This window comes from Podarcis cretensis (assembly GCF_951804945.1).
Source record: "Podarcis cretensis genome assembly, chromosome: 14".
Lineage (NCBI taxonomy): Eukaryota > Metazoa > Chordata > Lepidosauria > Squamata > Lacertidae > Podarcis > Podarcis cretensis.
Genome location: NC_137183.1, coordinates 8,538,639 through 8,553,767, shown reverse-complemented (window position 1 = coordinate 8,553,767; position 15,129 = coordinate 8,538,639). Strand labels below are relative to the sequence as shown.

At 46.2% G+C, this 15,129-nt stretch overlaps 1 protein-coding gene and 2 long non-coding RNA genes across 10 annotated transcripts in view; 1 reads left to right on the top strand and 2 right to left on the bottom strand.

Moving 5' to 3' along the window:
* The window catches only part of NEO1 (neogenin 1), a 104,942-nt gene extending 104,575 nt beyond the window's left edge, over positions 1-367 (bottom strand). For 4 of the 8 annotated variants that reach the window (XM_079953153.1, XM_079953154.1, XM_079953156.1 and 1 more), the window contains exon 1: positions 186-363. In XM_079953153.1, the coding sequence (XP_079809279.1) occupies positions 186-342 (157 nt within the window). In that variant the 5' untranslated portion in view covers positions 343-363. Of the gene's footprint in view, positions 1-185 lie in introns of all 8 variants that reach the window. The other 4 variants (XM_079953159.1, XM_079953155.1, XM_079953160.1 and 1 more) reach the window with 3 other exon arrangements.
* LOC307203063 overlaps positions 1-15,129 on the bottom strand; it is a 188,764-nt gene that overhangs the window by 140,486 nt on the left and 33,149 nt on the right. The gene's annotated exons all lie outside the window — the stretch shown is intronic.
* The window catches only part of LOC307203047, a 36,019-nt gene continuing 29,160 nt past the window's right edge, over positions 8,271-15,129 (top strand). The window contains exons 1-2 of the long non-coding RNA XR_013833104.1: positions 8,271-9,184; positions 10,767-10,862. This is a non-coding gene — a long non-coding RNA (uncharacterized lncRNA). The remainder of the gene's footprint in view (positions 9,185-10,766; positions 10,863-15,129) is intronic.

The following is a 15,129-nucleotide window of genomic DNA, read 5'->3' as shown; positions in this document are numbered from 1 at the left end:
CCCCCCCAAAAAAAACCACCCCACCACGGAGGGGGTGGGGGACACACGCGAAGCCTTTTAAAAAGGGGGAGGGGGCCACAAGCCGAGGCGCGCGCAGCCTCTCTCCCCCCCCCCTTTTTTTCCCTTGCTCGTTCCCCCCTCCCGGCCTGAGGGTCTCTCTCTCTCTCTCTCTCTCTCTCTCTCACCTGCGGGCGGGAGGTTCTGCTGCTGAGGCGAAGAGCTGCTCCTGGCGGCGGCGGCGGCGGCGGCGGCGGCGACGCTCGACTCCGGGCGCTGCCCGAGGAGAAACGCCACCCAGAAGGAGCCGAGGAGGAGCCGCCGAGGGGCTCCCCGCGCCGCCATCGCTCCCCCGCTAGCCCCGAGCCCGGCGGCGGCGGCGGCTCCCTCTCCTCAGTGGCGGCGGCGGCGGCGGCTGTGGCAACTCCTCCTCAGACGACTCAGTCACAGGTCCTCCTTCCAAGGCGCCCCAAGAATAAAAAGGAGGCAGAGAAGGCGGCGGCGGCGGCGGCGGCGTTGTTCTCCGGTTTACTCCATGGCGGGCCGGTCCCAGCGCCAGGCTCTGAGCGGGGCTCCTTTTTCCTTCTCTCCTCACACAAACACACATACACACACACACACACACACGGCCGCCGCTGCGGCGGCAGCAGCAGCAGCAGCAGGAGGAGCAACAGCGCCCAGCGCGCGCGCGCGCGCCCGCGCACCACTACCACCAACCACTCCTCCTCACTCGCCGCCGCTCACGCGACCAACCGTCCTTCCCCGCTCCTCCTCCTCCTCCTCCTCACACGGCCGCCGCGCGCCGCCTCCGGCCATCGTCGCGAGCGCGCACGCTGAGCTGACAGAATTCCAAAGGAAAGGAAAAAGGGGGTGGGGCAGTCCAGGAGGAGGAGGAGGAGGAGGAATGCGCGCGCACCTCCGCACGCCACGCGAGCCGTCGCGCCGAGCAGCAGCAGCAGCTCCTTGGTACTTCCCACCTCTCTCACTCACTCACTCACTCACGCACTCACTCTCCCCTCCCCCCGCCCCTTCACGGACATTCCCGAACTCCGCCTCGAGTGCGTTGAGTGAGAAGGAAAACCCGGCACGGCGCTTCCCCCGTCGCGCTTCCGACGCCCATCCCAAAGGAGGGATGGGATGGAACGGGGCGAAGGAGAGAACGTTGGGAGGAAAGGATTCGACGGGTGACGTGGGAGCGGGATGCAAAACCCGCCCTGGCTCCGCTGCAAATAGGAACGGGAAGGCTTTAAAAAAAAAAAAAAAGGCTCGGAGACCCGGCGGACTTGCAAGCCCGGTCGGTTTACTCAGAAGTAAAGGAGCCGCTGGGTTCAAGGGGGCCTTGCGACGGGGTGGCTGGGCTTGCAGAGGCGGCTGTCCTGCGCGCACACCTTCGCGTAGAGTGAATCCCCCACCCCATTGAAGCCGGTGGGTTTGCTTTTGAGTAAACGTGTCCAGCCCATGATTGGCTGCGGTGGAGGGAGGGAGACGGCAGCGGAGGGAGAGAGAGCCGCAGCAGGAGTCTCCGCACCCCGCTCGGTGCCTCCTGCTTATCAAACCGCATCCTTGCCCCACACTGCCTCCTTTGCAGGAGAAATCGAACCACCGCAACATAAGAAGGGTGCTTGGTGCATTTTTGCATTTCCTTTTTTAAAAAAAAATAATTTTTATTCATTTTTCAAACACATAATAAAAACAAAGCACAAAACAGAAAATCAAAACACAAAACAAAAACATACAAAACATTTAAACAAATATAACTTCAAAATTGTATTTTCATACCCTTCTTTCCTTCGACTTCCCCATACCTCCCCGTCCCTGCATCCTTGTTTTGTAATTCTTTAGCAACCCTTCGATCATTTTTGCATTTCCCGCCGTCAACCGAGAACAAAAATCTGCATCTTTGTTCACAGCCAGAAATGTCTCGGGTTTTCCCTTTTCTTTCAAAGGCAGCATGTCCCTCTGCATATTGTTGGGAGGGCGGCAGCAGGAAGCTGCCCGCATGCCTGTCTGTGGGCTTCTTATCACCTGCATCTATTTGCTGCACTCATTGGTTGCCTCGTGTAATCGCAATTCCAGGTGATATGCAACAGTTGTATAAAGCTAAAATTAAACTATGGCAGTAGATGGAGCAGGGAAGAATGTGTTTGTGGTTGGTGAAGTCACAGCCCCCAAATGGACGGGAGCTCCCTTTTCGCCATAGCGCACTGGTTGAGTGTCTTGTTCTGCGTGCAGATGCTCCTACGCTCAACCTCAGCATCTCCAGGCAAGGCTAGGAAAAACCCCTGTCAGAAATCCTGGAGGGCCACTGCCGTCAGAATAGGCAGTACTGAGCTAGATGGACCAAAAGACTGGCTTCCTCTGCTCTTTGCCACCTCCACTCTTTCTCTGCCCCCAACCCCAATTCTTCCCCATCCTTTCCACCTGCCTGAGATCAGGTAGAGGGCTGCAGGTTGCTCATCCCTGCTTTTGAGCCTAGCTGCAGAGCAGTCTCAGCCAGCAGATGGAGGTGTGTCTTCTCCCGCACTGGCTGAAGGAAGGAAATGGTGAAATAGAGTAATTCGTAGAATTCTAGAGTTGGAAGATCTCCTGAGGGTCATCTCGACTGGATCATCCATGACAGGTGGCCATCCAACCTCTGCTTCAAAACCTCAAGGGAAGGAGAATCCACCACCTCTTGTGGGAGTCTATTCCGCTGTCAAGCAACACTCACTGTCAGGAAGTTCTTCCTGATGTTTAGTTAGAATCTCCTTTCTTGTAACTTTTTTTTTTTTAAGCAACAACCAAACACAAACAGTGAAACCCCCCCAGGCGGCTGATACATTGGGTATACATAATCAATAATAACATATTCAAATCAACCATATGTACAATTTTATATATGTTAACACTCCTCCATCCACAAGGTTTATTTAACCTTTAACATTTTTATTGCCCTAAATTGTTCAAACCTACCCAAATAATTCAATATCTTCTCAAATCAATCCTCCTCTTTCTCACTGACCTTAAACCCTTTCATTCTGTGTATCTTCACAGTTAGATATTCTAAAATTATAATATTGTTCAGTTTTTTCCTCCATTGGTTCACCCCTAGCTCTTCTGCAATTTTTCCAATTACTCGCTATAACCTGTCGGCTGCAGTTACCATCAATTTTACCCATTTATATTCCTCTTTTGTTTTTAACTCTGTGCTACTCAGACTAATAAGAACCATTAATTTAGATATTCCCACCTTCCTACCCACAATCCCCAATATTTCTATACCAATCTGTTTCCAAAATTCATTAACTAACGGACAATCCCACCACATATGACTGTACGTTCCCATCACTCCTTTCTTGTAACTTGAAGCCATTGGTTCAGGTCCAAGCCCGCTCCATCCTCCATGTGAACAGCGGTGATAACTTGAAGTTGGGGGAGAATCTCAATAGTTAAAAACACCTGTGATTTGGTTCTGACTCTTAAATCCCTTTCTGCTCTTTTCCTTCTAGAGTGGTGCTAGGTGAAACATGTGTCTGTTCTTCTGTCCTCCCCCCTGAGGAACAGGAGATAATTAGGCCTATTTCACACATGCATATTCATTACTTGAGTGCCTCGATGAAGTATCAGGTTATGACTTGTCTATGTCAGTGAGCCATCACAGATCAAAGACTAAAGAAGGAATTTCCATATCACTTCTTATCAGCTCAAAACATTTGCTAATCTGCAGTCTGGTATACTCATAGCTGAAGGTGTCCTGAATATTATTTCTTAAAGTCTCATAATCTTACATGTACACTTTTTACATCTAACTCTTAACACTTCAAAACTCAGAGCACAAATTGTACCTCCTAAGGAAGGCAAGCAACAGAGAGTCATCGATACCTCAGTCTGTGGAATGTTTGTGGAAGTTCCATTGCATATTCAGATACCTGGTTTACATTCAAACATACCTGTATGTAATGTAAAGCTTCAAAACTTGGTGCAGAGATCCTGCTCCTCATACAGAAGGCTTCAGGTTTAATCCCCCAGGATCTCCAGGTAGGACTGGGAATGTATACTGTTTGGAATCTTGGAAAGCCTCTGTCAGTCACTGTAAACAATGCTGAACTAGATGAACAAATGGGCTATGTATAAGGCAGCTTCTTATTTTTCTGTCAACAAGGAATAAGTGCTTTCCTTTCCCCCTGCCACCACTCCTGCTATTTCATTCATTACTTTTTTTCAATCAGACCCTTCCTCCCAAAGGAACCCTGGACATCACACAACACAACAGCAAAAACAATGCTTGCTTCTTCTTCTTTTTTACAGCAACCCAATATCCTCATAGCTAAATAATGCCAAGAATGCCAGGACAATATTTTTCAGCCATCAAATGCCTGGGTAAATAAGATTGCAGCTAAATGTTAATAATGAGGGAGACAGAGGCACCTCACCAGGGAAGACATTCTGTAAGCAGGTAAACACTACCAAGAGGGCCCTGTTGCCAGTTGCGTTGTGTTGGGGGCCACAGGGGCACAATATTGTTAGGGGTGCAAAATTTCAACACCCGGTTCTGCCTCAATACAGCTTCATGCTTCCCTCACTGGGCTCCATTAAAAAAGGTTTCTCCATGCAAACCAGGGAGTGACCTCTCCAGACGACAGAACCCCTCTTCCTATCTCTGTGGCTGCGATCTCCTAGGTGACACTGATGCCATTAGGCAGTTGAAATGTGCATGAGTGCTACATCCATTCCCCTCTCACCCCCTCTGTGTGGCCCCGGGTACCAGCAACCCCATGCTATGCCACTGCCTGTTGCAGACCATTGCCAGCTGTGCAGTAGCACCCCAAACATGCATAGCCTTCTATTCTGTTTCTCCCCACTTTATTTCAAAGTAAGCTGCCTACTTTGGGGTTCCCGCAAGCACCCTGTGTGGTATTTTGCTCAAATGTTTATTTGATGTTTTTATTAAAATAAATACATATATTTGCACTTTAAAAACCGGGTCCAAGAAGGCTAAGGGTCTGGTGGCTAAATGACCAATGCAAAAACCAGCAACCACCACTGTGCACAATCCTACCCTGAGGAGGGGAAAGGCGGCTTTGGGACTGACCTAAAGGCTAGCTACTGAATGCTGCACCAATCTGGCTTCTGTGGAAGGGCCCCCCTCAGCTGAATCCAATGGGGCAAATTGCCTGTGGAGCAGTGAGCTCTGCTTCACTGGAGGCCTTAAGGCAGCGACCCTGCAGCCACTCACTATAGATGCTTCAGCTCTGGATTTGCTTCATCAAGCTAGAGGTTAGACACAGGCAGAAGGATGATTTGCAGTACATCAGCAACAATTTCTGATTTGCAATTGTTTAACAATAAAATGCCTCTTCTTTCTTAATTAGGCTGCTCTAATAAAGAAAGCTGGGGAGGGGGGGACCGGGCTTGGATTTATGTTTGAAATGACTGAGCTCCATCTGGATACTGTAAACAAATTCATGGGCTGAGCACATGCACAGAGGCATCCTGTTTCTTAATTCTAGGAGCGTGTCTGCCCTACTAAGCCCCTATTACACACCTGACTTCAGTGGCTTGGGGGTTATAATCAAAGAACTAAGTTGTCTGCAGAAGGCTGGCGTCTGCCCGCCTCTGAACTAAATGTCCTACAGCCTCCCCTCCAATTCTAAGATAGTACCATTGCTGAAAATGCAGAATGTCTGTTTCCACAATAGACTCAGTGCTAAAATGATAGCAATGTGCCCTTAAAAGAGCCCAGAGGAGATTTTCAATAGTACCTAGGAATGTGTGTGTAGGCTTGCAGAATGGAATCAGTAATTTACTGAAACTAATCTTATCAACCTGTGATTGCAACCCACAACCCCATTGCCTTGGAGCAATCCCATGAACCTCTCTAGGAACTCACTCAAGCTACTAAAGAGTGAGTGGGGTCCCTGGATTGTAGCCACGGAAACATTCGCAGGGAAAAGTTCACCCAAAATAACTGAAAAAACGCAAGCAGACCAAATAACAATTGCAGCATAATTAAGTATTTATGGCTACCCAGCAATGGGTCAATTTGAAAAAATGGGCACTGCTATTTATTTTGTGTATTTTGGCATGGGAAGTCTATATTTTGGCATTAGAAGACCACAGTTCATAACAGACATGAGTTTTTAATTATTTAGCAGCCAAACTCTATTGGTCATTGTATTTGGCTTTGGCTGACGAACAAGCACAATTGTATCCAAGTACAACTCATGAATATTTTACATTTTCTTTATTTTACTTTTTGGGGGTAAATGTCAGTTTTAGTTGACATATTTCTAATCAAAATTGTTTATTTTATTCCCTTCATTTGTGTTGTTTATTCTGTGCTGACTAACCTGGAATAAATAACATCCACTGGCTCTCAAACTCCCAAGGGTCTCATTTATACAATATTTGAGCCTGTAGCAGTTGTGTTCTTTATGCAACCCACATAGCCCATGGCACCACCAGCTCAGCACACAACAGAGTCAAAAGATGATGGCTGCTGTCTACCCTGTGCCAAGCTAAACCAAACCCTAATCAGCTTTTCACATTTGCTTGATAAGCTTCCATTGCAATGGCATGCAGATAGCCAAATCAGACTCAACATAGTGCATTAGCAGCCAAAACAGCACCCTCCAAATTTTGTAGGGCTATGAGTCCCATCATCCCTGACTACTGACTATACTGTTGTAGCCAATGCAAGTTGTAGTCTAACAACATCTGGAAGGCCCCACGTTGGCTATCACTGGCATAGCACATGTCTGGCGGTAGCAGCCAGCTTTCACACAAACCAGCTCATCCCTTGACAACAGGCTTAACTGAAAAGCACAACTGTTATGGGCTCAGATGGATTGTGTGAATGACCCCCAGTAGAGAGATGGGGAGCCTGTGGTCCTCCAAATGTTGTTGAGCTCCTGCTCCCATCAGCCACACCAGCCTAGTTGATGGTGAGTGAAAGTGAGATTTGTAAATGAGTAGTTCATCAGTTTACTAGGTGGTGATGCAATTCCCATGAAGGGTGGGTGTGCCTCCTCTTTCACCATGAACCAAACAATGTGCATTTTCTTAGTATAAATACTTAGTATAAATAAACCACTTCATGGGGGGGGGGATCTCTAAGCACTGCTATACTGAACTGCAATATAAAAAGAAATGATAGCATTAAAACAGAAAGACAACATCAAACCAACACAGCAGTAGTATGGAAAAATAAAAAGAAATTCAGTATATTCAAAGATGAGGGGAAATGTTTTTGGAGCGCTTGGGAATGCATTTCCATTTTGGACTCAATAAGCTCCTGAGCAAAGAAGTCAGTATTAAGGTCGGCATTATCAGGATTTGGTGGAATGTATGTTTAAATGTGGAGGAGGCTACTGTAAAGCAGCCTTCCCTAATTTTGTACCCCCTGGATTGGACTGGTTTGGACCACGATTCTCATCACCTTCAGCCAGCATAGCCAACGGTCAGGGACCAAAGGAGATGTAGTCCAAAGCATCTAAAGAGCACATGATTGGGGAAGGCTGCCCAGCAACTAGGTCTGCTTAAGCATATATATTTAATTTAATAGATGAATTAATAATTATAGATGAAATCAAAGTGTTTGTTTGATAGTTTTCAAACCAGCCTCAAAAGAAAGAAATAATTCCTTCTGAGATGCATTTGGTACTCAACATTTTGAGATCAACATTTGGTACTTCTTGAGTTGTTTTCTCTCTTTGTGCTTATCAATGTGTGTCTCTTTCTTCCATATACACAAAAGCCTACTCCACCTCTCCCCCACCCCCGCTTTTTTTTGGGAGGGGAGAAGCTGGCCTTTGATCTTCCATGTCCCATTAGTTGTGGAGTAAACATGGAATGCAGGGATGCTGGCGGCACTGTGGGTTAAACCACAGAGCCTAGGACTTGCCGATCAGAAGGTCGGCGGTTCGAATCCCCGTGACGGGGTGAGCTCCCGTTGCTCGGTCCCTGCTCCTGCCAACCTAGCAGTTCGAAAGCACATCAAAGTACAAGTAGATAAATAGGTACTGCTCCGGCGGGAAGGTAATTGGCGTTTCCTTGCACTGCTCTGGTTCACCAGAAGCGGCTTAGTCATGCTGGCCACATAACCCGGAAGCTGTACACCGGCTTCCTCAGCCTATAGAGTGAGATGAGTGCCGCAGCCTCAGAGTCGTCTGCGACTGGACCTAATTGTCAGGGGTCCCTTTACCTTTACCTTTACCTTTAGACATGGAATGCAGGTCTATTCCTCCACCATGGGAAGTGGATTGTCACTGGCTCATTTCATGTCAATAGTTTACTCCAAGGTTTAGCGAAGCTTACATCCTGGGGGCCGAGTATGGTCCTCCTGCCCTTCTCTCCAGCTCTTGGGCCTGTCTCCAGGCAGCACCTCTCGCTGTTTCTGCTCCACACCCTGGTCAGGTGCTTTTGCCTGGTTGAAATGTGTTCTTAAACCATGACACTGCCTCTTGCTTGTCTGGATGAAGATGAAGAGAGGCTGTTGGGTACAGAAACCTTTGACTCTGCATGGCTGCAGTGCAGCTTGCTGTGCAAAGGAAAGAGTCACATCCATTCTTCTGCCTCCTTTGGCTATGGTCCTATTGACCCTATGCGCCCCTGAAATATGAATGCATCCGTTTGGCTGCAGTAGAACATAAGAAGAGCCTGCTGGATCAGGCCAATGGCCCATTTAGTCCAGTGTTCTGTTCTCCCAGGGACCAGCCAGATGCCTGTGGGAAATCTTCAAGCAGGATTTGTGCACAAGAGCATTCTACCTTCCTGTGGTTTCCAGCAACTGGAAAAGGTTCCCCACTCCTAGTTTTACTCCTTAGCAGTCAATGAATGTGAGTCCAAAATATGGCTCCCCCAGTCTCCTGCTCCACATATGTGAAAACAATTAGAAAAAAGGCTGTTCATCAGTCTTGGTGCTAGTCAATACAAGTTTCATTATTATGGTGACTAGCTAAACAAAGCGTAACTATGAACTGAAAGCGAAGCTCGTGAAAGCAAGATAGAAGCCCTGTAAAAACAAACCACGTGTGGGAACTTGCTTCTCCAGAGTGGGTGGGTCCTGGTTGACTGGCAACTTCTCAAATAATGGAAGAACAAAAGTTACGTACCAAGCATCTTAAGGAATAAATATTCATACATTGCTAGGATGCAGAGTGTCTAACAAAAAAAAAGAAGTGGAGGCATTCTTTGAAAAAGAAAGGAGGTAGGTGGGAAAGAAATATGCCTTTGTTCTTGGTTATAATTACATACATTTCCTACACAAAATTATTGGAGAGCATGGTGTTTACCAGCGCATTTTATTCTGAGTACTGAAGCTCGTTTTGCCTTGTTTTCCAGAATGAGAGAAAAGCTCCCCTCTCATAAGCATATGAAATAAGATCCTTGTTTTCTTTCCAATTTGCCTCTTCTGAATAATATTGTCAGCGTTATTTTCCAATTGGCATTTGTGCTGTTTTGGGGGTTTTGAGGGTTTTTTTTCCTTCAATTGCTTCTCTCTCTCTCTCTCTCTTTTTTATAATGTCACCTAATTTAGTTGTCTTTCTCCTTCAGTGCATAAATTATGTACTACTAAAGCTCAAGAGGTATGGTGGTAATCATGAGATAACCATTCCCCTGGGGCAGTAAGACATGAAACACAGCTAGGCGGACTACATCCTCCAGCTGTGAGATTGTACCACAGGCTGACTTTGAGCTAGTTAAAAACACGTGTGTGTGTGTGTGTGTGTGTGTGTGTGTGTGTCTCCCTGCTGTGGAAGAAACGTGCATGGAACAACAATAATTGCTATTCTCCATTTTTCTTTCATCTATCTATAGCTTCATCTAAAACATTCATTAGTCAAAGGCTCATCTTAACCCATCTTATTTCTAGGTTGCAGGCCTAAAGCAAACATTTTGGCTAAGTTCCAACCAATATGCAAAATTCAGATCCCTCTCTCCTGGCTCCCACCCAGTACTCTGCATTCCCTAGTCCAGTGCCTCAGAACTGCACAGTGTGTATCCAGCTAGGTTTTGCTCAGAGTAGATCTATTAAATTAATAGACCTACGTTAGGCATGTTCATTAATTTCAGTGGGGCTACTCCAAGTATGACTAGCATGGCGTACAACCCTATGGGAGGATTTCATCGCAGCATTAAGGAGATCATGCCATCTGTGGAACTATGTCCCTTCTCCTCCTCCTTTGTGCTGTTCATCTCTTCCCCTTCCCTCCCAAGAGCCAGTTGGGGGCAGGGGAAGAGATGGGGCGAACCCTATTAGGCTAGTGGAAGTCATGGTGTGGGCTTCGGCCAGCAGGACCCTTTAGCTGAATCCAGCCTTGTATGCCCACCTCACTCCACTGATGCCAACATCTTGTTGTTGGACTGCAACTCCCATCGTCCTTGACCACTGGCTATGCTGTCTGGGGATGATGGAAGTTGGAGCCCAATGACATCTGGGGACCCAAGATTGAGCAACACCGTGAGTTGATTTTGATTTTGCTACCTGCAGAGGTTGACCTGGCTATTCATTTTGGCCCTCTCAACATGTCTTCTGGGAGTAAAATGAATAGCTGTAGATTTTTTTAAAGTTGTATTTCTCTATCAGTCTATATATGAGATTCCCTGTTTCATTGAGCCTTGCTACAGTACATATCAGAATTATTGATTTCGGTTATGGTCTCTGGCACAAATAGCTTTAAGAGAGGATTAGACACATTCATGGAGAATAAGTCCATCAGCAGCTAATACCTGTGATAGCTAAATGGTATCTCCATACTGAGAGGCCATGCCCTAATTCCCTCTAACAGCAAACTCAGGTGGCCGTGTGCTGACAGGATCAGAGTCCAAAATGGGGCCACCAAGGAACACAAGGAAAGTGTTGGGATGTCCGGCTAAGCCTCAAGGTAAGCAACTTATTTTTAAAAAGCCCGGGGGGGGGGGAGATTTCTATATTCCAAAAACAGTCCAACAAGGATCAAGCATGCGCCAAGAGCCCAGAACTTTGAGTGTCAATTGGAACAGGAAAATGGAACACAGAGAGGGCAGAGGGAAGAGTGATTTGACTAAAGACCTAACATATTATAATTCTGTAGGAAGGCATACATCTGTCTCCTTGAACAGAAAGAATGTTCCTGTTAAGAGGTGAAGATGCACTTCAACGTTTTATTGCAGAGTCTTCTGAATATCCCTGCCATTGCCTTTCACATCTGACCTGTGAGCTTCCTAGAGGCATATGGCTGACCACTGCATGAAGCAGGGTGCCAGACTAGAGGGAAATCTCGTCTGATGCAATAGGTCACTTCCTAAATTCAAGCTCCTCCCTTCCCAAATAGTCAGCAGATGCTGGCGCCCTATGAGTGCTTTCCTCAAGAGCCAGTGTGGTGTAGTGGTTAAGAGCGGTGGACTTGTAATCTGGTGAACCGGGTTCGCGTCTCCACTCCTCCACATGCAGCTGCTGGGTGACCTTGGGCCAGTCACACTTCTCTGAAGTCTCTCAGCCCCACTCACCTCACAGAGTGTTTGTTGTGGGGGAGGAAGGGAAAGGAGAATGTTAGCCGCTTTGAGACTCCACAGGGTAGTGATAAAGCGGGATATCAAATCCAAACTCTTCTTCTTCTTCTTCAATCCTGTTTCTCCAGCAATTTCTGTCTCTGCATCATCCAAATTCGAAAGAAAAGCCTTCTTCAGAAATCAGCTTTGCAGTTAATTAATACATTCATTTTTATGTACACTGTCCCCTAACATATACTCTTTTGTACATGTTATTTTGGTGGAAAATTGCACTGGAAAATTCAGATAAGTGCAGATTTCAAAGGATAATTGTGTTTTGGTTTCCGTGTTCGAGGAGAGCGAATGACGTCATTTCTCATTAAGATGCAAACAAGATCTAATTCCCTCCCCTGCTCACAAACTATCTCACTTGCTGACTGTTTTCACATTAGGCATAAAGTGTCGAAACGATTCAAGTATTTCTCAGCACAAATCTACCAAGAAGAGGCTGTCAGCTGCCATTTAGTGCATAGGCACACATGCACACATTTTGTGTAAAATTAATGTGGAGCAAGCCAGAAATTCCTTCTTTCCCACTTGTCCCTGTTTATCCCGCCACTCAAGCGACTTGCATAAAGCAAGAGGCCCAAGATTAAAATTAGACTTTCTCCATTCACAGAGTAGGATCGTCTTTGGGGAGGCAGAAGCTTTTGTTTCTCTGTGGAAGGTCCCTGCCTAGCAGCCAATCTGTTCAGCAGCTGGTACTAGCACAGGGCGGCTCTGTGCCCACCTGCTACATGGAGGCGAAGTGCGACTTTTCCATTCTCTAGAAAGCAGGTGGGGACTAGAAAAACACATAACAAAAAAATATGAAAGGAACTATCAAGATGACGGGGTGTACCAGTTTCTCCTCAGCTTGTGCCAAATAGAACAGCTAAAATAGAACAGATTGACCATGACTCGTCCAAACAAAAAACAACAACAACAACAACCCACCAGGGATGGGGAGTAAACCTAAGACACAGAAGAAATTGCCTTCATTCTACAAGCCTTCATTCTACAAGCAGCCCTTAAACAGGAAGGCAACTGGGGAGAAAGGGGCTGGAATTTCATTTGGTTGTCAATAGCTTTTCTGTTAGATGGCAGCTCCTATGGGGTTAGCCAAGGATGAAGGCAGAGGAGGAAGAGGACATAATCCCTGGCCAGTCAATAGTTAAAAATGAATGAAGAAGGTCCAAATAGGATATATTTCTATCACATTGGTCTGAAAGAATTTTTTTCAAGTTACAAAAGCAAGTCTGTAGCTGGTGGGCAATAGGATGTACAATAATAAGCAAAGAATCTTACGTGGCTTTGCAATGTTGCAATGCAGGCACAGTGTATAATAGCACAGAAATAGGTTCTAAAACATATGAAGATATTCAGTGCTGACTGAATATATCTTTCAAATGCTAACTGTACCACAGCAATGAAACGCAAAGGTATGATTGGCCAGATTTTGAAATCCAGAAGATTTCAAGTGACTGTTTACAACAGAGGTATTTTGGAAAGACCTGCTCGTTCTTCTTCAGTGGCATGTAGTTGGAAGGGACCTCTCCTTGTGCATGAGCTCCATGCATGTGCGTCATGGCAAGGGGGGAGACCAGCCTGTCCCCATTCACTGGCTAGAGAAGGAGCCATGACAGAGTGCCTGGTTTCTTCTACACCTTGTCCCTAGGAAAAAAACACCCAGCTCCAACTGTCAGGTTGCACTGCAGAATCAAGGGGAAAGAGCACTTTGGCCCAGAGTTCTTCAACCATAAGCCCCCAGATGTTGTTGGACTACAAGTCCCATCATCCCCAGACAGCTCAGCCAATGGTCAAGAATGATGGGATTCACAGAACACAGCTCTGGCTATTCCATCGGCCAAAGGAACAGGGTCCATCAGCTGCTATTCCAGCAGGTATACCTCCTACCTGCAAGGTCATGTCCAAAGCATAGGACTGAGAGACTAGTTTGAGCCCCACGGTCTTTGTGCTATGCGGTATTGCAGGGTACATTCTTGTCTCCAATGCTGGTTTTGCTATTTTGGAATTTATTATTATTATTGAAAGACTTTATTGAGTAAATCAAAACAAAAACAACAAAGTAAAGAACCCAAGAGTGACTTCTCAATGCTGTTCAACATCTACTATTTATTTAAAATAAGAAACTGTTGTTGTTGTTGTTGTGGCCATTCTTCATACAGAATGGTTAACGACATAAGCACATACAAAATGCAGTAAGAATAATGAATGGAAAAAATACAAATAGAAAAATAAAATGAGAATACAGAGGGAAGGGGGAAACAACTGAGAATGCAATGCAGAATACATTTATCACATATAAGAAGAAAAAGGCGAGTCGAATTAGTTCCCGATAAAGCCTCTCCTCATATTTATCTGTGGAGCAGGGGGTTTAGTGGACTGTGCCGACGAGTCAACACAAGAGAAAAACTTATTCCAAGTCAAATAAAAGTGGTCTATTTTTGACGAACCATTAAGAACTCTCTGTTTGTGTGTCAGCTGTTCTGGCAGTGCAATTTTTTGCTAGTCACTTCCTTTCGGGAGGGAGGTGAGTCGGATTTCCAATGGGAAGCTACTGACATTCTTGCTGCGGCAAGTAGCATAAACACTAACATCTACGTATATTAAGTCACTGGGTGTGATCATTTGGAGTTGGAGGGGTGGGCCATCAGAGATGGTCCATAAATCAGCGGAAGAACCCATGGTTTAATCTGTGCTGTCTCCAGTTTTTAGAAAGGTAGCACGGCAGGTCCTGTAACCTTGGGGGGGCCAGTCACAGGAGACAAGGGCAGACCACATGGGCTAATGGACTAGCTCAGTATAAAACAGCTTCATATAGCTTTTAAGCATTCTTCAATAACCAAATTCTTCAATATCACCTTTCCTTCCATCGCATTATCTTCAAACCCTTCACCATTATTTCTGCTGGTGTAAAACCAATGAAAGGGAGAGACAAATCTGCCATTATGTCCCTGCTATAGCATCATTTCCTCTGGGACTTTCTAGGTCACTCCATCCTCCAATATGTCAATTTCCCTCCCTCCTCCAAAGATTTAACCTTTTGCAGAGCAGCCAATGACTGCCCCTATCTTTCCTCCCCTCCCCTCTCCCTTCCCCTGGTCTCCAGCTCTGTAAAGTCCCCTTCGGGAACATAAACCATTCCAATAGCATTTTCCTCAGATCCAAAGTCTCCCAAGATGCATCCGCCAAAGAGCTGACACTCTGGAGTGCAGACATCTTGACTCAGCGCCAGGTTGCCTGTGACCTATTGTGTACGAGATGAGGCCCGTGGGAATAACTATATGACAGCATCATTTACAGCATCATTAGTGGTCAAGAAAACCACTGTTAACCCTGATCTAAATGCTACAGTTCCTTCGCAAGCAAGGAACTGACTTTCCTGTGATTTCGGCTCGTCCGATTTAAAGCAGAATTCATCTTATCCATTTTTATCCAAGGACCTCAGGACGGGCCCCCTGTTATCCTTTCGCAGAAGCCCTGTGAAGCAGGCAAGGCTGAGAGTGACAGGCTCAAGGTCACCCAGCCTACAGTGTGGCTGAGTAATGAGTTGAACCTGGGCTGCACCCAGCACTTAATCCACTGACATCACGATGGGTTTGGTTAAAAAACAAAACA